At 45.1% G+C, this 25,000-nt stretch overlaps 2 protein-coding genes across 4 annotated transcripts in view; both read left to right on the top strand.

The window, feature by feature from the left end:
- The window catches only part of LOC143021605 (uncharacterized), a 477,388-nt gene that overhangs the window by 357 nt on the left and 452,031 nt on the right, over positions 1 to 25,000 (top strand). For all 3 annotated transcript variants that reach the window (XM_076179208.1, XM_076179235.1, XM_076179214.1), the window contains exon 1: positions 1 to 142. This exon is cut by the window's left edge. In XM_076179208.1, the coding sequence (XP_076035323.1) occupies positions 47 to 142 (96 nt within the window). In that variant the 5' untranslated portion in view covers positions 1 to 46. The remainder of the gene's footprint in view (positions 143 to 25,000) is intronic.
- The window catches only part of LOC143021634 (uncharacterized), a 109,149-nt gene that overhangs the window by 67,775 nt on the left and 16,374 nt on the right, over positions 1 to 25,000 (top strand). The gene's annotated exons all lie outside the window — the stretch shown is intronic.

Here is a 25,000-nt window from a genome sequence, read left to right as displayed (position 1 = left end):
GATCGCAGGTGAACATCTGTCCAAGCGTGCAGGTGTGCCGATAGTGATGGCTGATAACATTTGTTGCACAACGCTTATGTCTGCTGCTGCAGCTTCACATTCTGTGCAAGATATGGAGTTCCTTGACTTCTATACCGAAGAGGTAAGCTGTGCCAAGGGCCTGTAGCTGTAGCTGTGAGTAGTAGCAGACTGGGCTTTCGTCTTTAAAAAAGTGAAGCACTCCTTGTTGCAAGGGTGTTCACATCTCCCACGGTGTTCCTGTGGGTATGGACGCATTGGAATCTGCTATACTTGTCGGAAAAGAGTTTGCAAAAACGTAGAAAGATTATGGAACAAATCACTAGTTGCAGTGAAGTCTTTGAAATAATCAAATTACGTAGGAAGATATTTAAACGGTTACACGGGGACCAGGTAACGCAGTGATGTAAAGTGTGATATACACGGAGCAGTGCTGTGTAATGCTACGCTGGGGGTGTTGCTCAGTTGGCCGAGTCCTTATCCTGTATGCTGATAGGAGTATGCTGTAGGGTAGGTTTGTGTACTCGTTGTACAGTGGGTACGGGTGTGCATGTGTACATGCTGGTAGTTTTCATAGGGGTAGCCTACCATGCAAAACCATGGTAATTGTCATATCGTTCATGCATTCTGCCCTCATGACGACTATCCTCGCAGGCAGGCAAGCAGTCATGCAAAGCATGACGTCCCATGTTATATGTCACCGCAGGTATGTAGGTACAGTGTGTGACGTACACCAGCACTCTGCAAACAACAATTAAGTATTACATTGAGCATACGAAACACGAGTTGGCTTGGTGGAACAAGAGCTTCAGTCCACACCATCGTCTATGAACTAGATATCATGACATTCAGTAGCTGTTCGTGCCGACTAGTGTGCGTGCAGTGCTGAGAATGCAGTCTTGCATAATGTAGTGGCCTGTGACCCCCCACCCCCACCCCAGGTGTGCAGGATGTTGGTGTAAGCGTGCAGCTGCTGGCGTGGGAGTGTAGGGCAAGTGTGTAGGGCAGGTATGGCCTGCGCGCGCCACTGGCGTTGTAGGGACGAACCGGAAGGATCCTAGCATCCGTTTGTGTAGGTCCTTGGCTCCGCAGACGTGGTTATCGGACTTTATGAATTGTCATGCGAGTTAAGGACCCTCTAATTGCTGATAGTGAGGTGCATTAGGCTCAAGATATGGGGAAGGTTAAGTGGGTGATGTTTATCTACGTTATGACCATAGATGACGCTTTTGCTGTGTATTTGCCTGCGGTGGAGCTGTGGTAGACGCTCAACAGCAGGTGACCCACAGCGCTGCTGTGGACGAGTTTGTCCGGAAATGTGCCTAGGACCTTAAAGATGGCGGACCGGTTGTAGAACATCACGGCTTAACATACTATTGTACTTGAAGTAAAAAAAAAAAAAAAAATGCAACTCGGTCTTGGAAAGAAGTGGACAAGTTGAAGCAACCTACCCCCCAAAAAGTCCGTGAAGCGTTTTCTGTTCAACCTTTGAAAAAAAAACAAAAAAAAAAAAAAAAAAATCCACCAGTGATGCAGAACAGGCTGATGGATAGCGGATGCTTCTCTTATATCCGGCAGGACGGCACTCGTCCGGAACCGGAGGCCTGCAGTCATGACGGTCCGGGCCTGGATCACCTGTCGGGGGGGGACAAAAGTTCTTTATCGCCTGTCCGGAATTGAAAGCCAATGTTAACGTGTCCGGGGAATGGAGAGTCCGGATGGTAATCGCCTGCAGAATTAAAAAAAAAAAAAATCGATTAGCCTTTTACTGCTTGAAGGAGCGAACTCTGCACCACCAATGATTCTGTTCTTGGTAATGCTTAGCTCTTTTTTTTTAACCGTGATGACGCCAGGCGATTTTAATCATTTCAGAGGAACCCCTGAACAGTGAGGACTTTAACCTTTACCATCGGATCACAACATCCCAACTCCTCAAGGAGGACATCCCAACTCCCCAAGGAAGACATCACAACACCCCTCGGAGGACAACATCCCAACTCCCCAAGGAGGACAACATCCTAACTCCCCTTGGAGGACAACATCCCAACTCCCCACACAGGACATCTCACCTCTCCAAGGAGGACAATATCCCAACTCCCCACGAAGGACATCCCACCTCCCCCTCAGAGGATACTATCCCAGCCTCTCCTCGGAGGACAACATACCAACTCCCCACAGAAAACATCCCTCCTCCCCATCGGAGGACATCCCCCCTCCCCATCGGAAGACATCCCAACTCCCCATCGGAGGACAACATCCCAACTCCCCCTCAGAGGACATCCCAATTCCCCATCGGAGGACAACATCCCAACTCCCCCTCAGAGGACATTCCACTTTCCCATGGAGGAGATCCTACCTCTCCTCGGAGGACAACATCCCAACTCCCCTTCGGAGAAACTCAAATCACAAATGTCTCCAAAACCTGTTCATTAAAATTTTTCGTGCCCTGCGTAGGAAGCAGAAGATCCTGTCAATCATTCCACCCAGAGCGGGCTGTGTGTCACAACCATTGATTAGTTGTTTTCCGTTGGATTGAAGGTTTCGGGTTGTATCGCTACTTTATCTTATTTATTCATTCATTTATTGTATTTACTTTGCGGTTTGTTTTATTTAGTGTGTACGTCACGTAAACGTCAAAATCATTGCGACATGGCCTTGTCACTTGACCTTGATCAATACTGTAACACGCTTTATTGATTTTCTTCTGGTTAAAGACGGGCTATTTCATGCAGGACGGGTAGCAGACACGATCATGACACCCCCCCCCCTCCACCATTGACCGAGTCCTCCTCCTCACCATAACAAAATATATGAAGTATGACATTGTGTTGAAGGGATCGAAATGATCTTCCTATCGCGTCGTTTATATCATGACATAGGCCTGCACAACATGCCGCTGGCCTGTACACGACATAGCATTGGCCTTCACACACTTGTCATGTACCTTCCCTTGGCACAAGAAGTTTGCGTGCCACATGACACGTATCCCCTACACGACACAGAACAGGTTCACACATGTGTCGGCTTGCACACAAGCCTGTACACAGGGTTAGGTGGTCATCAGCCAGGGAAAATATCGTGGGGAGGTGAAAACCCATTGCTGGACACAGCAGGGTGTTGGGAGAATTTGGATAGGTGGCGAGGGAAAATAGGGGGAGGGGGCGGAAATGGGGCGCAAAGGATTAGATGGGGTAGGGAGCCCGGTCAGGGATAGATGGGGGAATGCCGAGAGGGATTGGGGGAGGGGGAAGCAGGGGATGCAAGCGAGGGGGAGTTAGGGATGTCTAGATTTGTGAGAGCTATTTAGATTTGGGAATGGGATGGTGAAGGGTTGGGGGTTAGATAGAGCGTGACGGGATGGTGAGGGAGGTAAAAGATAGGGGAGGGGCACCCAGTAAGGGTTGGAACGAGAGGGCCGAGTAGGTGAGGTGATGCGGAAGAAGACGGCGGCGGGTTGGGAAGGTAATGATAGGGTGTTGGGGGAACGGGGGGGATGTCTGTGTGTGTGGGGGGGATGTGTATGTGTGTGGGGGGAGGCAGGCACTGGATCTGGATGGTGATGGTGGAGATGGTGTTGAACAGGTAAAGAACGAGATGGGGAAGTCGAGGAATGGGTTAAAGAATGGGGAATTTGAGGAACTATGGGTAAGGAATGCGTTGAGGTGTAGTTTTACCTGGTGGGTCGATGGGGGGGGACGGTCGGAAGGGTGTATAGGAAGAGTTGTCTGTATGGGCGGGGGAGTGGGGAGAATGTAGGTGATGGTGGGGGGATGTCGGAGGAGGTTGTATGAACACCTGTGTGGTTACCGGGGTGAGGAGAGGTGTGATTGGTTGATGGGTAGGGGTGAGAGAAGATGGGGGAGGAGAACTGTGATGGGTTAAAGTGATTGGGGGAATGTAAGGGATCAGGAATTAATATGATGAGGCATAGTGCGGGGAGGGGTAGCCTAGTCATTAGGACATCTGAAACACGTGGCATGAAGATCCACCACCACGATCTTGATTCACGTGTTGGACTCGTGATCGACAGCCGTTACCTTCCCAGATGAGAGCTCAGGTCTCGTGTATGGCCCGGTCTATGGGTTCTATGACTTTACACGCACGCGTGCGCGGAGTGCCGGCTCGCAGTGCAGCGATGCTGAAATATTCAGCCCAGGGCGAGGCTCGAACTCGGGTCGTTGAATTAGCGGTCGAGCGAGGTACTACCACATCTAAGCAATGTGTTGGTCTACAGAGCCGAGGTGTGGGGGGAAGGGGGAGAGCATAACACAAAGGGAGACTATTTGCGGAAGGGACAGCTTGTGGGTGGGGGGAAGACAAGCAAAAGGACAGCTTAAATAGGCGTTGGGGGGGAAGGGGGGAGGGGAGGAATGATGAAAGTAAAGGTGTGGAAAAAGAGGAGGAGGAAAGGATGGAAGGGTTAGGTTAGTTATATGTATGTTGAAGAAACATGGACGTGAGATGTGATAGTATACGTAGACTGTAGGGGAGGGAATCGAGCCCCAACCCCTCCCCACCTCACCCCTAACCTCTCCCTCACCCCTACCTCACCCTTCTCCCCTTGAGCAAGTCCTCCTCCTGTGTGGAGGGTGATTTCCAGGCAGCACGAATTGCTTGGAAGGGCGAGGCAGTTGGCTGTACATCACGAGGAAGGGTGAACGGATCTGAGCTTAGTGTTACGCTGCAAGACCGGCCTATCCCCTCGGGGGACATCACAACCCCAGCCGTACCTCATCACAGTGGCCTAATCCGGCTTGGTAAGGTTGGGTAGAATGAGTTAGTCAGTCCGCTAGCGGTAGTTGGGAGCCGGGCGCTGGTGTAGCACAAGTTGAGGGGTTGGAAGGAGTAAGGGGAGAAGACGCACCAGAGGTGGAATTGGAATGTGCCTGGGAAGGAAGTTGAAGGGCATTGATTGGAATGAATGGAAGAGAGTAGGTGTCATGGAATGGGGGAGGTTAGAAGAAGTGGGTTTAGTGTGGTGACTAGGAAAGGGTTGTAAGGTGTAAAGGTGTTCGTTAGGAGATTAGGGAGGTGTTGTAGAAGGGTGCGGTGGTGTCAGGGGGGCGAATTGGTGTTGGTGCAAAACCTGAACACCATTCCAATAGGAGATGTTAGGAGGAAAGGATTGAGGAGTATGGCTGGGTGGATTGGTGGTAGAGTGGAGTAGGAAAGGTGGATGGTGTGGTGGGAGGGAATAGTTTGGGATGGAGTGGGACAGAGGACCATTGTATAAGGAAACGGCAGGGCCGGGGGATTCCCAAGAGGGATTTGTGAAGGGATGGTAGGATTGGATGGGTGTGTAGAGTACACGGCGCACAGGGAGTGGGAAAAAGGGAGAGTTGTGAAGAGATGGTAGGATTGAAAGGGAGTGGAACAGTCGTTGATGGTAGCAAAAAGGATCGACGGAAAGCGATGGAGGGACAGATGCCACTAGAATAGAGTAGTTGATGATGGAAAAGGGGGGAAGGGGTGGCTGGGTGTGTAGAGTACACAGCACAGGGAGTGGGGAAGGGAGCCAGATCCCCGGGCAGGAAGAGGCAAAGGAGGAGGAATGTGCTGGAACAGGATGAGGCGACAGATGGGAGTGGAAAAGGAATATTTGTTTAGGACGAAAGTGGGAAAGGAATGGTATGGAATAGGGATGGGTGAGGGAGAGGCGAGATGTTGTCAAGTTTAGATGAATAGGGATGGATCGCAGAGATACTAGAGGAGGAAATGGGGATGAGGAAAGGTGTGGAATCCAGGAGTGAGGAGATAGTGGGAGTCTACAGTAGGAGACGAGGGAGGAGGAGGAGACACTATGGGGAGGGATGGAGGGTAATGGGAGACAGAAGAGGAGGTCGGGGCGGGAATGGAGGGAGGCCATGGAGGATACAGCGGCGAGAAGGGAGGGAAGCGTGGAGGATGGGACGGAGATAGCACGGTTATAAATGATTAATGATCATTTTCGTAATCAAAGGAGCCGAAATTTAAATTGCGAAGTGACGCGAAGGACCTGGACCTTTTTGGGGGGGGGATGGGGGAGTGGAGGGAAGGTGGGAGGAAGAGCCAGGTAAGAGGAGGGACGTGGCAGGACGTCCAAGATGGAGGAGGGAGGGATGTCGGGCGCGACTTAGCAGAGCTGAAGGGATTATGTTGAAGTAAGGTGGTGCTTACGTAAGTGTGGTGAAGGACGTAAGGAGGGAAGGAGGGGGACGGGTCGGGGAGGCCAGGTAGAGGTATGAGGCTCTGGAAGGCGTATGGGAAGAGGCCTAGGTCCCTCTGGAAGGCGGTGGCGTAAGGAGACGCTGAGGAGGAGGAGGAGGAGTAAGGTGTTCGTTTTGTGAGATGGTCCAGGTAGAGGGTCCGGGGGAAGGCTGGGTAGGAGAGAGGGCGCACGGGCAGGTCTAGAACCGTCTAGGAAGAGGTTAACTAGGTTGTATAGCTTCGCATAGGTGTTGTGGGTTGTTAGAATACGGAAGGTGTGGGGAGGGGTTGTAGTGAAGGGGAGGTTTGGAAATGGGGTTTTGATAGTGTGCTCGGTGATAGGAAGGTAACCCTGGCGATGAGCCGGGGGGGGGGGATATGGGGCGTATTTCGCTAAGGTTAGCCTACGCAGCCCTGCCGCCAGCCCCATATTTGTTTGTTTGTTTGTTTGTTTGTTTGTCTCTGTGGTGTCAGGAGGAGTAGCAGCATCAGAAAGATTTTTTTCCCGCGCGCTCGCCATAATTCCCTTCGTTATGAGATGGCCATGTGTCTGTTGTGCTGGAAAACGCGCGTGTTGTGTTAAACAAGTGCTATGTGTTAATGGACCCTTGTGTGTCTGTATATGTGTGAACGAACGCTGGCGCGTGTGGTTGTTGTTTTTTCTGTCAGTTTGGTGTTTTGCGATGCTGCTGTTTGTGTGTTTGCGTACTCCTGTGCATGTGCTTTTCGATGACCTCATTTCGTACGAACTTGGGCCTTCACGATCAGGAATACAGTGCGCTACCATTTTGCCACGCTAAAGGTATTAAAGGAGCGGAACCTGCAGCGAACTGTAGACTAAGAAGAGGCACCGTCCTCATGTGAGATCCGAGCACCAGACTCCACCCAATCCTTAACACCATCAGCAAGTAACTAACGTTCGAATGAGACTTCTATAGTTCAAGTTTAAGAAGGAAATAGCCAAGATATGATTTACCAACAATGGATGACAAACTGAATAGACCTAGTAACCATGTAGTAATGAACACCGAAACAATTGTCTGTTTTAAGGGAAGGTTAGACCACTTTATGGATAAGGATGACAGGTGATAAGGGACATGGAGCTGCCTAGTGTAGGCCTTAGGGTGTCTTGCAGTCTCCTCCATTCTTATGTTCTTTAAGCGTTAAGTATATTACTTGTGTAAAGTTACATCCAGTAGTGGGTTGATTGGTGGAGGCATGGTCCTCTTGTTCTCTTGATTGAAATCGCCTGGCGACAACCATAATAAACCCACAAGAGAGTGGAATTCACGAATGGCGTGGATTGTCTTTATGTGACGCGCTCACACGCACACACACACACACACACACACACACACACACACACACACACACACACACACACACACACACACACGAATCGTGGCGCAGTTTGTAGAGTTCCTGGCTGCCACTACGGTGGTCCGGGTTCGAATACCGCCCAGGGGTGAAATAATTTCAGTATCGCTGCGCTGCGGGTCGTTACTCCAACTCCCGTGGGCGGGTAGTTGGGGGTGTTTGTGTGTGTAAGGTCACAGCATTACCCATAGATGGTCATATACGAGCTCTGAGCTCTCTTCCGGGAGGGAAATGGCTGTTCATCACGAGTCCAACACGTGATCCAAGACCATGGTGAACCATGGTGAATCACACAGGTATGGAATAGCTTAGGAGGTGATATAGCCCAAGCTCAAATAATACACGAGTGAGTTCATATCTAAATATGATAATTGGAAATCAGAGATATAACTGAACATGGACCCCTGCATGAATTTGAGTCTTGGCATGTTAGAAAATTGGAGAATAGGAGACGGGACTCTACGAGCGCTGCTCCTTTCCTGTATACTGCAATTAGGTAAATACACACGCACACAAAGAGAGAGAGAGAGAGAAAGAAAGAGCGCGTGGGAGAGAGGGAGAGAATACCATATCACTGATCTGTCTTTAGTGTATAAAGTGCATGTAATGCACTTTATGCAGTACTTTTGATGTTACTGTCATGTACAGTGTGTACAATGTATATCTAGACGGCAGTCTTAACTTGTAATTCCCGACGAGATAGAGAAGTTTGCAGAAGTGACGCGGTTGGGAGAGGCCTTTGCTAAGCAGTGGACTCCGAATGTGTGATTGATTAAATAGTTGATTGATTAATTGATTGATTGAATGATTAACGGACTGATTTATTGATTGAATGATGAACTGACTGATTTATTGACTGACAGGTTGATTGATCTCCGGCTCTGTAGCCGCCCATTTATATATTTGATTCTGGTTGATACCAGATAACTTTGTTTAGCCGAGTGTGGGAGTTGGGGAGTGGCCAAATGTCCCCTTCTGTTATTGTATTTTCAACCTAATCTACTAATTTATTTCACCTGACGTCAGGCTGTTCTATTCAACCGGAAAGGGGGGGGGGGCAATCCTTTTGCGGGAAAGGATGAGGTGCCAACAGAGGTAGCATAGGTGTCATGCACGAGGTAGCATAGCCGCCATGCATGCTAGCCTGGCACTCCAGTGTCATGCGCACGAACATATTCGTGTTATGAGAGACGACGTGACGTGGTGTTTAGGTATTCATGTGACGCAGGAACGTGATGACCCAAGTCTCAACTTGAAATAGCATTGTTTGAATTGTTTTTTGAGGATGAACATAGAAATGGCCACGGTAATAACAAAGAACTTGTTATTGTCTGATTCATGTGTTTATGTCGAAGAACATGACGCGAGCACTGTCTGTCCAAACTAATTCGATGTTTGTTTGTGAAGATCACTATCATTTGTTATTATAATTTAATATTTATTTGTATATTTGTTTGCTTATATACTAGTTTGTCTATTTATATATATATTTTTTACCTTTTTTTCAAATTCACATGAGCACAAAGCATCGGATAGTATATCACGAACGAGGTTCAAAATTTATAGACTGATACACCCTCGCAGATAATAAATAATTTAATAAATAAATGATTTGGTTAATAGATGAATGAAATGGATAAAAACATAAAATAAATCTTCCCCGTTTTGTGGGCAGAGTATTGGCTGGAACCAGTACATCTTCGCATGATATTCTGTTTAATCTCATTATGTTCTGTTCTATTTAGTTTCCTGTCCTCCAAAGCGGCCATGTGCACAAGGCTTCACATCCAAGCACACGAAAATGATCTAGTTTCGTGCCTTCGTGCGTGTCTGTTCGTGGACATAGACCACGAAGAAATCCTTTATCGATACAACTCGAAGTGCGTGTGGGCCAACAATCCGAAGATGCCTTTATTTATTGTCCGACGCCAACTCTCTCTCGAGTCCACGCCAGGGCGACTCACAGCTTCTGGAGTTCTTCTTCGTTGTGATCTGCTTCTCGAAGAAAATGGTCTTCCTTAGGCTAGGGAGATTGGAGGAAAATCATTCTTGGCGTCAGAGAGTGAGTGGTTTTTCTTCATTGACAACGACGACGACGAAGATGACAAAAAAACAAAAATATAAAAGACAACGATGGCAAAAATAACTATAGAAATAACATATGATAACATCAACAAATATAACAACGATAAAAACGACGATGACAGTGACAAAAGTAACAACAAATGTAACAATGGCGACGAGAGCGACGACAAAAACAGTAAATACAACAACAGCAAATATAACAACGGCAACAACAACAACTACAACAAAAAATAAAACAACGATGACGACAATGGCTAACACAAAAAATGTAACAACAACAACTCTCGGGGAATAGGCTGAGTGGAAGAGAATTCGAAGCATTATGAAAAAAACACACCGTACTCACTAAAACACGTTTATTGTCGTTGTCCTAAAACACTGAAATCCACTTCACTTCTCCAGCAGACCCTCACAAGTCCTGGGCTATCACGTTCCTCTCCCTCTTCCTTCCCTTCCCCCCTTCCCCCCTTCCCCCTTTCCCCCTTCCCTCTTCGCCCCATTTCGACAAGGATGACACAGTCCTACGTTGTTCTTAATCAAAGTGCCTCCCTTCAGGGGAAGAATTCTCCCAGTGGGAGAATTCTTCGGTTTACATGTTGGGTGGGAGGGAAGCTGGTAGGGAAATGAGGACTGCAGATGGTTAGGATATTGTTGGAACTGTCTGAATACTCGCCTTTGCAGAAACTACAGTCCTACACATTTTACAACCTGCATAATAGACTTTATACCCTTTCTTTCATATAACAGGTTAATCGAAAGACAATTTTCACCTTCAGCATTCTAAATTATGGTGAAAATGGTGCAAGAGGAGACAAAAGTGGTTATTAAAGCCTACGATTCAAAACTATCACCAATTCGACCCACGAACCACCATTCACTACTTTCACCTTTCATGAACCATTCTGACGTCCCTTGGATTAAAACTCTCACTACTATACACGACTGTGACTTGTAGTATATTGTTGATTGTGATCATAGACGCCAGTTAATCCTATTCAGTGCCAGACAGTGCCACGGTGGAGACGGAACTGATTCACTGTACAGTGATCGCCAAATGTCCATCCTCTCTTCCTGAATAACTACATCGTGATACCAATGAATTAGACGAATTCCATTTCTGAAAAAAAAAAAGAAGGGATGAGTCTTCATGGCTGGAAATGAAATATCTAATGTATATAAACGATACAAAAACTACTGAGGAACGAAAATACGGGTTGTAATTAAACGTAAGAGGAAGGGGTTTAGCAGTGAGTACATTATGTTTGTTCACCCCTTTCATCACCCCAGGGGGGGAGATGGGGGATGTGGGGGGGGAAGAGTGCTCTTGCCAGTCTGTGGGTGAGCCTGGGTGAGATGTCCTCGCCCTAATCAAACCTGACACCGCAGAGACAATGCAACACTGAACATGACACAATAAACCACACGCGTCCCTCCTCTCTCTCTCTCTCTCTCTCTCTCTCTCTCTCTCTCTCTCTCTCTCTCTCTCTCTGTCTCTCTCTCTGTCTTCCCTCCTCTCTCTTCCTCTCTCACCCCTCTTCCTCCCTCTCTCTCCCCTCTCCCTCCCGCCCCCTCTCTCTCTCCTTATCTCCCTCTTTCATTCCTTCCCTCCCTCCATCTCTCTCCCTTCCCCTCCCTCTCTGCCTCTCTCTATCTCCCTGTGTGTGTGTGTGTATGTATGTATGTGTGTGCTCTGTCTCTTTCCCTGTGTATCCCCCACCGTGCCTCAGCACCCTGCTGGTCAGCCCCCATCCCATGTTGAAGGGATATATGTTATTTCCCCAAACCGGCCAGACACACGCTACCAATATTATTACCATCTGGACGGAATTCATGCTCTACGGATCCCTTCCCCGCTTTCAAAACCACTGCACTAGCTTAACCTAACCTAATCTAACGTAACCTAACTTTCTTTGACGCGTTAAAAGAATTATCTTGGCAAATGTTACGTAGTGTAGGTAACCACAGCGCCGAAAAGATCACAAACGACATGACGTTACTCAAGTGTAGTGGGGAAGGGACCCGATGCCGAGGGAAGGACCAGTTGGGTAAGAATTCTGTCGATTTTTCTCGTATATTTCGTAGTTCTCTTGGCGTGACTTATATTTCGTGGGTTCGATCCGTGGCTGGCAGATTTTTTTTTTTCTTCAAGACATTGATTCGTCTTTGCAGTGGGAGCCGTTGCCTGAGTTGCCAAATAACGCCAAGTAACTTTATTTTGTTTTATTTTATTTTTTTATCTGCGGTCACAGTGGGTGGGTTACGTCTGATATCGTTTTATCTGTTACCTATTTTCATTTTATGATAAAATTATGTCAAGCATTTTCTGGAAAACATTAGCTTTATTTGAAACAATAGCTTTTTATTATTTATTTATTTATTTTTATTGTTATTTTATTTTAGCCAAGTGATTTGAAACAATGAAACTACGATTTTTTTTAACTGGATGCTATTTGACCTGGAGCGTTATCTAGTCTCTGGTAAATTATTTACAGAACGCACATCGATAAAGTCTATGAAGAAAATAGAACTATCAAGGAATAAATTATAATATATGTCATAGAAATTTAATTAAAAAATAAAAAATATGCATAAGAGAGGTTTGTGTTTCAATATAGTTTGCTAATTGCACGCTGTAGGAGGTAATCTAGCGGTTGCTGGCAACTGCAGAAACGGTTTCCAGTTAGTGATTTACTACGATGAAGCTTGACCAGTGGTATTTCGTACTTGATCACCAGTAACCAGCGCTTCTATCCATGGTGACAAGATCTCGAATTGAAGATGTGGAGTCGAAGAGGGAGTAAAGGAGACATTCTGATTGGAGTCCAGTCTCCAACCATAGAATTAATGTTACGGTACTCTGGTCCATTGGGGTGTTAATAAAGTCCCTGAAATACTGACTGCATAGAACGTATACAGTTAATGCCCCATACGAGGATTGCCCTGTCAATATCCTATAGGAAGATTGCCTATTCAATATCTTACAGGAAGATTGCCTAGTCAATACCCTATAGGAAGATTGCCTAGTCAATACCCTATAGGAAGAATACCTAGTCAATACCCTGTAGGAAGATTGCCTAGTCAATACCCTATATAAGGATTGCCCAGTAGTATTTTGACTTGTTAGCATGGCAGCTGTACTCTTCATGAGAACGGTTGGTAGACAAACCCACTTGAAGGTTTTCGCAAAGAATATTACGCTTATTGGTGAGCACTGGATGTCGTGTTTCTTTACACGAGGGTGCCATGCGCCACAAACTACCGTGTGTAGAAACTAACAAGTAACACGAAACAAAATATTTGCGTTCTTTCTCGTAGAATGATTATTTCCGTCATTTTATCTCCATCTCTCCCCTTGTCAGTGCGGTAACGCACTTTATGTAAGACCGATTCTGTTTTGGATGTCTCCATCCTATGTCATGTAGCCAAGGCATGGCCACCGGATTGAAGAGAGAGTTAGGCGATCGATACCCGTTCAGGTATGTACACACCAAGTTTGAAAAAAAATTACCTTAACTTGTTTATAGGTTTCCACCTATCCTATCCAGTTAGTAAGCTTCCCTTTCTACTCTCTCCCCACACAGTCTCCCTTCCCTTCCCTTCCCCTCCCCATCTTCTCCTTGTCTCTCTCCCTCCCTAAACCCTATCAGCACAAACTCTTCCCCCTTTTCCTCCTGTCTACAGCTCCCTAACCTCCCTCTCCCCCCTCCTTCCCTCCCGGCTCCACCCTTACAACATAGCTTGTCCATCATTAATCCCCCACACTCTCCGTCCTCCCCCCCCCCCACCAGTGCCTAATCACTTCCTCCCCTCGCCCCTGCCAGCCCCCTGGCAGCATCTGGTACCACGCTGGCCCCTTCTCTCCTCCCCCATCTCCTCCTCTCTCTCCCACCTACCTCTCTCTCTCTCTCTCTCTCCATCAGATCGCCCCATCAACCCTTTCTGTTCAGGCATCAAGTCTCTAACCTGAGGGTGAGCCTACACTCTGCCGACAACACTTTGTCATCCAGTCGCAGTCTGAAGACCTTCCACCCTCCATCACCACCACCTCCATCATCACCAGCGGGGATACCTTTTTCCTTCAACACTTGTCCCCCATCACTGAGACACCATCAGCCCTCAGTCCTCTTCTTCCTCCTCCTCTTCTTCCTTCTCGCCCTCCTCCTCCTGTTCCTCCTGTTCGTTTTTCTCCAATGTTGTGTCAGGTATTTCGTACGCATTTCTGTACTCGAATTGTTATTTTTTTTCTTCTTAGTTGTTTTGCCTCCTTTCCCCTCATCCTCTCCTCCATCACCCACTTCCCTCCTTCCCTCCATCCCTTCATCCCTCCATCCCTCCATTCCTCCTCCCCTCCATCCCTCCACCCCTATTTCTTGGAGCACGTTGACCGAGGGAACATTCAAAAAAGACTGACGACATGACGTCACAGCAGCATCCCTCTTCCTCGTCTATACCTTCCACTTAAGCCCTAAGGTCTTTCAGGGGCCTCGGTACCTTCCCCCGTCCGCCACATGCCTTCCCAACCATCCTCTTCCTCTTCTTCTTCCTCCTTCTTCCTCCTTCTTCCTACAACATGCACATTTGGAATATAAATTCGTATACGCATACTCGTTTATATATATATATATATATATATTTTTTTTTTTCTTTTTTGAGTTTGTAGATATTTGTCAGAAAATATAAATTGTAATGGTCGATGGAAGAACAGACGTAGTGAAATATATACTTCATAAAAAAAGCCAGGAAATTCTGGGAAACTAAAATTTAGTGAGGTTTGAGAAAAGTAAATACACTTCGTCACTACTAATGAAGAAAATGTATGTCAGATTTAAGTTAATACAGTGTAAGGTCTCCTTCGCTTTGGAATAGTTTATTTCTATTTTCATTTCCACCTGAGGTTGGAGGCGCTAGATATCGCCAACGGAATTCTAGAATAATCCACACATGATCCTGTGACGTCATGTCGTCAGTCTTATTTCTTTAACATTACCTCGCCGGTTACCAACAATTAATGAAATAATAAAACTAGTATGGTTGTAAATATAGTAATAATAATGATAATAACGGTATTAAAAACAAGAATATGATAATATTGATAGTAATAATAATAATAAGAAAAATCATAACAAACAAAAAATCTTCCATTATTTCATCTCGTGCCGGGGCTTTCCTCTTGCAGCTTTCATTAACTCAATTCTTTCTTCGCCACCCATCATGGGCTTATTTTCTCACTCCTGGCAACGTAAATAAGTGGCCCAGCATCTACGCCCAAAGGAAATTGAGAAGGTGCAGGTAGGCCTAAACACCTACGCAGGGCCTTGTCAATATATCCTTATCTCCAGTCATGTCCATATCATACGTATCTAAAAACACTTGAGATTTATGAAATCTCCCTTCCAGAATGTACAACAAGCAGAAGATAGAACTGCAATTATTTGAAGTTGCTGGTGCTATCTGGCAACGACTCCGCAATGTAGAAAGAAATTCTTGGCAATTTTGATCTCCCTTGTTAATAAAGATTTTTTAAGAAAGCTGACAGTATAGCTGACAATCTTAGTCGGTAGTGTTCAACCTAATGTTCAAATTATAATGATTTCTGAACGGCAGCTGTAATGATACCAACGGTCAGTGAAAGACAAAACAATCTTTCCAGGATTGTCCGAAGGTAAATTAAACAATGTGAAACATTATGAGAATCGGCAATAGACTGATATAGTTCATGCGCCTCTCTCTCTCTCTCTCTCTCTCTCTCTCTCTCTCTCTCTCTCTCTCTCTCTCTCTCTCTCTCTCTCTCTCTCTCTCTCTCATTTCACATCTGTGTGCTATTTCATTTTCTTATTCTGTATATAGTTAAGGAAAAAGTAGAGTATAATAGATATAATTCTTCAGGATTATAACAACGATTACCTATCACCCATCCAACCTGTCTCACCTGTGATACCTCGACGTGGCAACATTGGAAGGAAAAAGCGCTCTTGCCACGTCTCATAGAATTGATTCAAATCGTTGATTTATATACAGAAAAAAATCAAATGTCACATAGATGGGAAACATGGCAGATAGAGGTATATACCAAGGTTGATTTGGTAGAATGGCTGATAAATCACGATATATGCTATATCCAGAACGGACTCCTAGGGACGCACAGACTATAGACGATTCTCATAATGTTTCGCCATGTTTAATCAGTCTTCGGACAAACCGGGGTAGGTAGTTTTGTATTTCATTGCACTCAATATTGATACAAGGCCAGATTAAAAAAAAAAAAACGAAATATTTAGATAAATATTAACATATATACGTTATCTTAAATAATGTTAGGCGAGGACGCCACACACACACACACACACACACACACACACACACACACACACACACACACACACACACACTTTCGTGACGCAGTGGTTAGAGTTCCCGCCTGCCACTATGGTGGTCCGGGTTCGAATCCTTCCCAGGGCTGAAGAAATTTCAGTATCGCTGCGTTGTGCGTCGTTATTCCAACTCTAGTGGGCGGGAAGTTAAGTGTTTGTGTGCGTGTAAGGTCACAGCATTACCCAGAGATCGGTCATATATGAGCTCTGAGCTCTCTTCCGGGAGGGAAATAGATGTCGATCACGAGTCCATCACGTGATCCAAAGTCCATGGTGAATCACGCACGCACATAGTTCCTAGACCCAGAAAATATGTTAAACATGGATAAAAAGTTATTAAGTTGTATTAATGTTAGTACAGTTATATAAAATGTCATTTCTAAGTATAGGAGATAATACTTGGCACTTGTACAATCCAGTACAGCATTAACAACAAAATGCTACATGGAGATTTAATTGAATCCAGATGAACCCAAGTATTACGCTAAATTAAAATTATTAATTGAGATTGTGCATTCATACAGCCATTATTTATTTTACTAAGCTAAAACTAGTTAATGTCATACAAGTCGTAGATAATATAACAGATTAAAGAAGAAAAAGATTATTATACGGTTGGTGAGAAATTGAAATGAATACTATTTGATTACAGACCCCTACTTATTTTGTTTTCTCAAAATAGATATATAATTTCGCTAGTCTGCCCACTCGACATTTCGTCCATTTTCTCATTCTCTCTCTCTCTCTCTCTCTCTCTCTCTCTCTCTCTCTCTCTCTCTCTCTCTCTCTCTCTCTCTCATTCATCTGTGGAGTTTGTTTATATTTTATTTTTCGTCAAAGTTGCCGGATTAATATTAGGTCACATTTTTGTCAATTCGTTGAGACTTACCCTGGAAAAAAAATCGGCGTTATTACAATGATTGACCTACTGTTCCATTCAATATTTCGATGACAACTTGGAGTCAACGATGGAAAACCCTTCTTCCTCTCTCCCCCTCCTCCTCTCCCTTCTCCTCTCCCCCTTTCCCTCCCTCAACTCCCTGACGTATATATATATATATATATATATATATATATGTGTGTGTGTGTGTGTGTATGTGTGTGTGTGTGCGCGTGTGTGTGTGATTCACCATGGTCTTGGATCACGTGTTGGACTCGACTCATGATCGACAGCTATATCCCTCCCGGAAGAGAGCTCAGAGCTCATATATGACCGATCTATGGATAATGCTGTGACCTTACACGTACACATACCCCCAGCACCACACCCACGAGAGTTGGAGTAACGACTCAGCGCAGCGTTACTGAAATTTCAACCCTGGGTGGGATTCGAACTGCGCCATCGTGTGTGTGTGTGTGTTTCCCCACTTTCCCAGCCCGTATCATGCCATGACGTCATGTCGTCTCAGCATATAAGATGAAAAGAAAAAAACTTGCAGCTCTATTTTGAAACCTTCTTTTGACTAAATATTGAATGATGTATAAAAACATTCCTTACTCGGATCGGGAGAAAAGGATTTTTTCTGAAAGTGCCATATTAATTTTACTTCTATGTCAGTTTTATTTCGGTCAATCATATCTTGTCATGTTTCGTTCGATGCGTTCTTTCGGTCGCGTGGTTTCGTATTTTATATATTCGCTTATTTTCGTTTATTATTATTATTATTATTATTATTATCATTATTATTATTACTATTATTATTATTTTACTTTATTAATTTACGTATTTGTTTATCTTTTTATTTCTTTTTTGCTGGTGTGGTGAGATGGATGGATGGTAATATGGATGATGAAATATATTTTGTATTGGAATAAGAAGAAAATGTCTGATTGATATGATACGTTTGAATAGATATATTCCACTTCAACTAATTCTTGTTTTCAGAAACCTTTCTCTTGTCGATTCAAACCTGAAAAATTAAAAGCGAATCTAAGAGATCAATTGTTTGAAAAAGAACAAAATATTTTTCTTAATCTATCGAGAAAAAAACAGATTCTTCATCCATATTATTATTATTTGTCAAAAACTCTGAATTAAACAGTTTTGTTTTTGTTGTAAAGATATCATTTGATTTTTTGCAAAATATGACGATTGCCTCATTTTGTGATCGTCATTTACAAAATGCAACTGTGATTTTATGATATTTTTTAATGTTTCATTTGTGTGTATGTGTGAGTGTGTGTGTGATTCACCATGATCTTGGACCACGTGTTGGACTCGTGATCGACAGCTATTACACTCCCGGAAGAGAGCTCAGCTCATATATGACCGATCTATGGGTAATGCTGTGACTTTACCCCCCCAACTCTCCGCCTACGAGAGTTGGAGTAACGACTCGCAGTGCAGCGATACTGAAATTATTTCAGCCCTCGGCGGGGTTGGAACCCGGACTGCCGTAGTGGCAGCCAGGAACTCTACCACTGCGTGCGTGCGTGTATGTGTGTGTGCGCGCGCGTGTGTGTTTGTGTGTGTGTGTGTATGTGTGTGTGTGTGTTTATGTGTGTAGAGGTGTACCATGTGCCACATATGTGATGACGAAGCATGGAGGGGAGGGGAGGGGAGGATGGAGGGATCCTATTGAGCACAGTCATGTTCCTGACAAGAGTCTGGATGGAGTGGAGGGGGAGGGGGAGAGGCTCACCAAGATGAGGATGAGAAGGATACTCAGGGAAGATCCTGTGAAGGATTAGCACAGATATTACAAGAGAATGTATCCTTACCCAAATTTAATTAATTTTGATTTATTTAATCTTAGTATATTATTTTTATTTAATTTGTCGTGAATATAAATTCCGTTGAAGGACACACAAAAGGGTTAAATATTATTTTTTTAACTCCAAAGATTCCTCTAACTAGGTTTGTTCCGTAGATAGATAGTTTACCGGGTTCAACGAGGTTACGTCTAACCAACCTAGGATAGGTTTAACAAATGTAAGGTTCAGCGGAAACCCACGAGTATTGACATGCGTATTCATGATACCAATCCTAGAAACTGACGCGAATTTCAAAACGGGTCGTCGCGAAAATTTAAAAAAAAATTGTGCTTTATAAAAATATTAATAATGATAAAAATAACAAAGTCTTTTTTTTTTTTTTTTTTTTTTTTTTTTTTTTTTTTTTTTTTGTCAGAAGGAAGAACTAAAAGATAACTCCTCTAGGAGTATGAACGATAAAAAGAAGAGAAAGTGGAGGAACGACAAACGAGGAGAAGGAGGAAGAAGCAGATAGAAATGTATGAATGATATGACTAGATGAGGGTAAGGGGACGGGAGATGTGGAAAGAGGGGAAAAGGAATGAACGAAAGGGGAAATAAGTAACAGACGACGTGTCTGCATGAGGGGAAGAAGGAGGGGAAACTGCATCGATTCTTTCTCTTCGAGGGTTTTCTTGTCTATTTTTAAGCGAATAAAATCGTCAGGCGGCAGGGTCTGGTGCCAGAGGATGTAGCAATAGAAAACGGGATGAGGGGGGCTTCCTTTGACTGAATGAAATCGCTTGGAGACAGCCAGGATAAATTAGTTTTGAGTCAAAGCGAAAAAGAGAGAAAGGAAAGGAAACAGGAGGAAGAAAAAACGAGAAGGAAGAGGGAAGGGAGACGAGTATAAGGAGGACTAGGAGGAGGAGGAGAAGGGAAGAAAGACGAGGAGGGGGAGAAGGAAGGGAAGACGAGGAGGAGGAGGAGGAAAGAAAGACGAGGAGGAAAGGAGGATGAGGATGAAAGAAAGACGAGGAGGAGGAGAAGAAAGGGAAGACGAGGAGGAGGAAAGGAAGACTAGGAGGAGGAGGAAAGGGAGACGAGGAGGAGGAAGGGGAGACGAGGAGGAGGAAGGGGAGACGAGGAGGAGGAAGGGAAGACGAGGAGGAGGAGGAGAAAAGGGAGACGAGGAGGAGGAAGGGAAGACGAGGAGAAGGAGGGGGAAAGGAAGACGAGGAAGAGGAAGAAGAAGAAGACCGTGGAAAGGAGGAAGACAGACGAGGCACATCAAGTAATGAACTTTCAAGAATGATTACACTTTTTTATCTCTTTTTTTTTTTTTTGTTTTTTTTTTTTACAAGAAATAGGGAATTGGTTGTAATGACAGTAGTGGTGGTGGTGGTGGTGGTAGTGGATGTGGAGGAGTTAAGGAAGTGAACACAGACATAAAGGTCGAGAAGGGGAAGAAGAGGAGGTAGAGGAGGGAATGGAAAGGGCATAGACATGTGAGTAATGGTGGGCAACGTAGCTCAGGGACTCTTGGTGATCAGTGTGGTGATAGAGACGATGAAGGTAGTGGTGACAGCGGTAGTAAAGATGATTACGATGATGTGGTGATATCGATGATGGTGGTAATGATGGTGATGGTGTGGTATGGTAGTGGTGATAGTAATTGTAATGATGGTGTTGGTGGAAATTGTGGTGATGGTGATATTAGTTGTGGTGATAGTAACGATAATGATGGTGATGGGGGGTGGTTGGGGGGAATATTGAGTTGGGGGGTTTGCTCTGGGGGCCCTGTAAGCAAAGGAGATAAGGGAGAGGGGGAGAAGGATAAGAACGAGGAGGGGGGGTCGAGGGGGAGGGGGGAGAAGGATAAGAGCGAGGAAGGGGGATGGGGGGTGTTGAGAGGTGGATGGGACGGGTCGAGGTGGGGGGAAATAAAGAACATAAGAATGAAGGAGACTGCAAGAGACCATAAGGCTTACACTAGGCAGTTTGGAGCCGTTACGGAAATGAATAAGATCGCCCACCAAAAATCAAAATAAGAAGTACTTTATTTTATTTATTTATTTATTTATTTATTTTTCTTACGTGAAGAAGAAAGTGGAGGAAGACAGACGACGACGAGGGCGAGGAGGAGGAGGAAGGGGACAGCGGAACAAAAGCAAATGACAATAAGAACGAGAAGGGAAAGAAGGGTGAGGGTGAGTTAGGGAAAATGTGATAAAAATCTTGAGAATGATTACCAAGGGAGGAGGACAGGCGAGGGAGGGGAGGGGAGGGGAGGAGGGGGAGAAAGGGAGGGGAGGAGAGAGAAAGGGAAGGGATGGAGGGGAGGAGGGGGTGTCTTGGCCAAATGCAACCACGGTTCGTTTCAAGATGGCTTCCATGACGAGGTTAGAGCTGTGCTCGTGGTGTACCGTTTCTATATTTTCATTAATCAAACTTTGCCTTTAATTAATTTCTGCTGTCCGCCTGAATTATTTCTTCTAATTTGTTCCACAAATTGAAGTGTACTGTATGCGTGGAAAGTTTGTGTGCCTCTGTGCGTGTGTGTCTGTGCGCGTGTGTGTATGTCTGTGTGTGTGCGTGTGTGTGTGTGTGTGTGCGCGCGTCTGTGTTTGTTTGTGTGAGCTTCTGTGTGTGTGTGTGTGTGTGTGTGCGCGCGCGCACCTCTATGTCTGTGTGTGTACGCACCTGTGTGTGTGTGTGTGTGTGTGTGAGTGAGTGCCTCAGTGTGTGAGTCTGTGTGTGTGTGTACTCACCTCTGTGTGTGAGTCTGTGTGTGTGTGTGTGTGCGCGCGCACCTTTGTGTCTGTGTGTATGTGTGTTTGTGTCTGTATAAGTGAGGGGGAGAGAGGTAGAGGATGTCTGTCTGTGATGTGTGCGTGCTTACAAAGAGGAGAGGCTCTGGAACACTTCCCTTGTGTTCTCCCCAAAGAAGGTGAAGGGAGGGAGGTCCCCCCCTTCCCCCCCCTTTTTTTTTAATCTTTGCTCAAGTAAGGCGACATTTTATTTCGTTTTCTCGAAACCGAACCGTTCAATGTTTGGGTCAGGTTCCTTCTTCTCCTCCTTCTTCTCTTCCTTCTCCTCTTTTTCCTCCTCCTCTTCCTTTTACTACTCCCTCTTCTCTTCCTCCTCCTCTTTGTTCTCGTTATCGTTCTCGTCCTTCTCTTCTTCCTTCTCCTCTTCTTCTTCCTCCTCTTCCTTCTCTTCCTTCTCCTCAACCTCATCCTTCTCTTCCTTCTCCTCTTCTTCCTTCCCCTCCTCATCTTCGTCCTCCTCCTTTTCTTCCTCCACCTCCTCCTGCTCTTCCGTCAGCTAGGTCGAATCCCCCTCCCCCCCACGCCCCGTCCGTTGCGTCACCTAGTTGAGTATAGGGCGTGTATGTGTATGTCCGCGTCGGGGGGTGGGGGAGAAATGGTGGGGGGGAAAGGGCTGGGGGAAAGGAAAAGGCTGATGACGACATGCTAAGGGGGTGGAAGAGGTAGTGGAGGTGGGGGTGTATGGGGGGAATAACACTCGAGAAAATGGATGTGTTGGGGGGAGCTTGGTGGAGGTTATTGAGGGAGGGAGGGAAGGAAGGAAGGGATGGGCGGAATGGGTGGAGATTGGGCGTAGGGCGGGGCGGGAATGGGAGAGGGGCACGTCAGACGGGTGGAGGGGCAAACTCAAGTGTAAAGAAAACATTGACGTGAGCAAGGAGAGGGCGGAGGAAGGAAGACGGCCGATGTGGAAAAAACAACGAATTTTTTTGTTTCGGAACGGTAATTATGGTCTGAGGGTTCCCGACGCTTCCATTCGTGTGGATGGTCGTACGTCGTGGATAGGTGGGGTGGGGGGAATGTTGAAGGGAATTGGGGGGGCATGGGTTGATGGGGGAATTTAGTCTGAGGGAGTCTAGGGGGATTAGTTCGAGGGCGTTTGTTGTATGTGTGTACGCTGACCCCAGAGGAAATATTCCAGGCTAATATCTTAAAATAATTTTCTCTTTAACATGTGAGCATTCTCATGACCTGCCGTCTGCCAATTTAAATCAACTTTAGGAGACGTGGCACAGTTAGGGAGTTAAATCTCCGTTTAGGGTAATTCTTTAGACAAGTCTGGGTTATGTTATGGTTTTGCCTCGGCTGGTACCGTGCTACCTGGTTCAAGTAGTGGTATGTCTGTATGGCCTCCCATCTTCGTCAGTCTGTAATTTATCAGCACTTCTATCGATGTAAGCAACCTCGCGCTGTTTCCTTTAATAGGAACGTGATCAGTTACCAAAAGCTCGCTTCAGTTTCTTTTGCTTTTTAGATATGATAATAATAATGATAGCAATGATTATTTTATATTAGTTGTAATACTATTAATATCGATAATAAAAGTGATGATTATAAAGATGATATTAAGGATGATGGTGATGGTGACATATTAAAGCCTCTCCCCTCTCCTTGGTACCTCTGAAATGAAGGGATGATGATAATGATAATAATAATAATGATAATAATAATAATGATAATAATAATAATAATAATGATAATAATAATAATAATAATAATAATAATAATAATAATGATAATGATAAAACAACTGATTTACTTGAGGGACATAGTTTCTCGTTACAATACACCAAATCGTTAAAAATAAAAAATACACTTATACCTGTTTTGATTAAGCAACTGTGCTTTTTATGTATTAAGCAAAATAAAGAAAAAGGGAGATATTCAAAGACGCACAATTACTGAACATTTGGTTTCTTCTGATATAGGCAAATCCCACAACGACCCAAGACATAACAGACTTGTGAACTATGGACATTCTTCTCCCGTAGATGTTGTCGATGCGATTAAAGCACGACTTTTCTGCTACGGTTTGCACAGCAAGGGACGCATCCCACGGCGGCAGCAGAGCAAAAGTTATGTGTGGCTCCATTCTAATAACAGAACATAATTAAATTTTATTTCATTACTTCTAGTTGATGCCTGTCTGTGTCCAAATCAAATAGCGGTCTCTCTCTCTCTTTCTCTTTTCAGTCAGAATAAAGTCACTGAATGCATCACTATAGTGAAGCGAATAAAGGATTATCCTGGTGAGGGCGTTCACTAAAACTACTGAAAAAATTATCTAATTTTCTTTTAATTAGTAGTTTTTTCATAACTTCCATATTCCCCCCCACATCAGTTTTTAATGTATGCATTTCATCAAGAATGTTAATCAATGCATAATATAATTTCTGTTTTCCGATACATCTCCCTCAAGTTAAAATGAACGAAGTGTGTTGGCGCTAGAAGACTGAGGGAAATGAGACTGTGGTGGGTAAGACTCATCAAGTCTCGTCAGTCATAGAGAAGGGTCTCCTGCTGGGGTGGATCGGGGGTTGGAGTGGGAACTGTACAAGGCCCACTTCGTAAAACTTGAAGCAAAGCCGAGATCGGGTGTAATAGAACGGAGAGGAAGGTCCTGAGACTGGATGATGAGAGAGATAGAGAGAGAGAGAGAGAAAGGAGCCTCGGGAAAAGAGAGAGAGGGAGAGATGGAGGGAGGAAAGGGAGTCTCAAAGAGAGAGGGGGATCTCTGAGAGAGAGAGAGAGAGAAGGGAGCCTCAGGAAGAGAGAGAGAGAGATGGAGGGAGAAAAGGGAGTCTCAAAGAGAGAGGAGGATCTCTGAGAGAGTCGATGGTTCTAGTGACGGTCCCAAAGTGAATGATTTCGCGGTCTCGCTCCGGTCACCTCCCCCATGAGGTCTTGTTTCCAGTAACACCAGCCAACTTTATTCAGCTGATGTACGGCCACAACACTTGCTAGTTCAAGAACCCTCAAAAACCTTTGCGACGTTGCTTATGCGTGTTACCGCAAATGCCGGCTGACGATGTTATTCACCTTGGTGGAAGTGGTAACCAACACTAAAGGGGATGGGACCGTGGGCCTATGGACCCGTTTGATGGATTGATTTGTCGAGCTGCCTGTGGACCTCGAAGGTCATTTTCGTTGATTGGTCTATCCTGTTCGTGGGTGTCGCAACTCTCCCAGGTGGAAGGGACGGCGCGATAGAGAAGATAAACCCTGATGAAGTTACCTTATCCGGCTTACGTATGTAGCTTGCTTTTGTCGCCCCCATAGACTCCACTGGAGCACAGCAGGGACTAGAACACACCTTCATAGGACATCAGTCTGGACCAAACTCGGAGTGTGTGGTATTGGAAACCCCGCCTCTCCACTCACCCCCTCAACCAGTGGCTGCGCTTTTCGTAAAGTTTAGTCCCGGAATAGAGTTTTGTT

The sequence above is a fragment of the Oratosquilla oratoria genome, chromosome 3, assembly GCF_046742065.1.
Source record: "Oratosquilla oratoria isolate Oo_2021 chromosome 3, ASM4674206v1, whole genome shotgun sequence".
In the NCBI taxonomy this organism is placed as follows: domain Eukaryota; kingdom Metazoa; phylum Arthropoda; class Malacostraca; order Stomatopoda; family Squillidae; genus Oratosquilla; species Oratosquilla oratoria.
The sequence above is the reverse complement of the archived record's forward strand: the minus strand, read 5'-3'. Positions and strand labels throughout refer to the sequence as shown.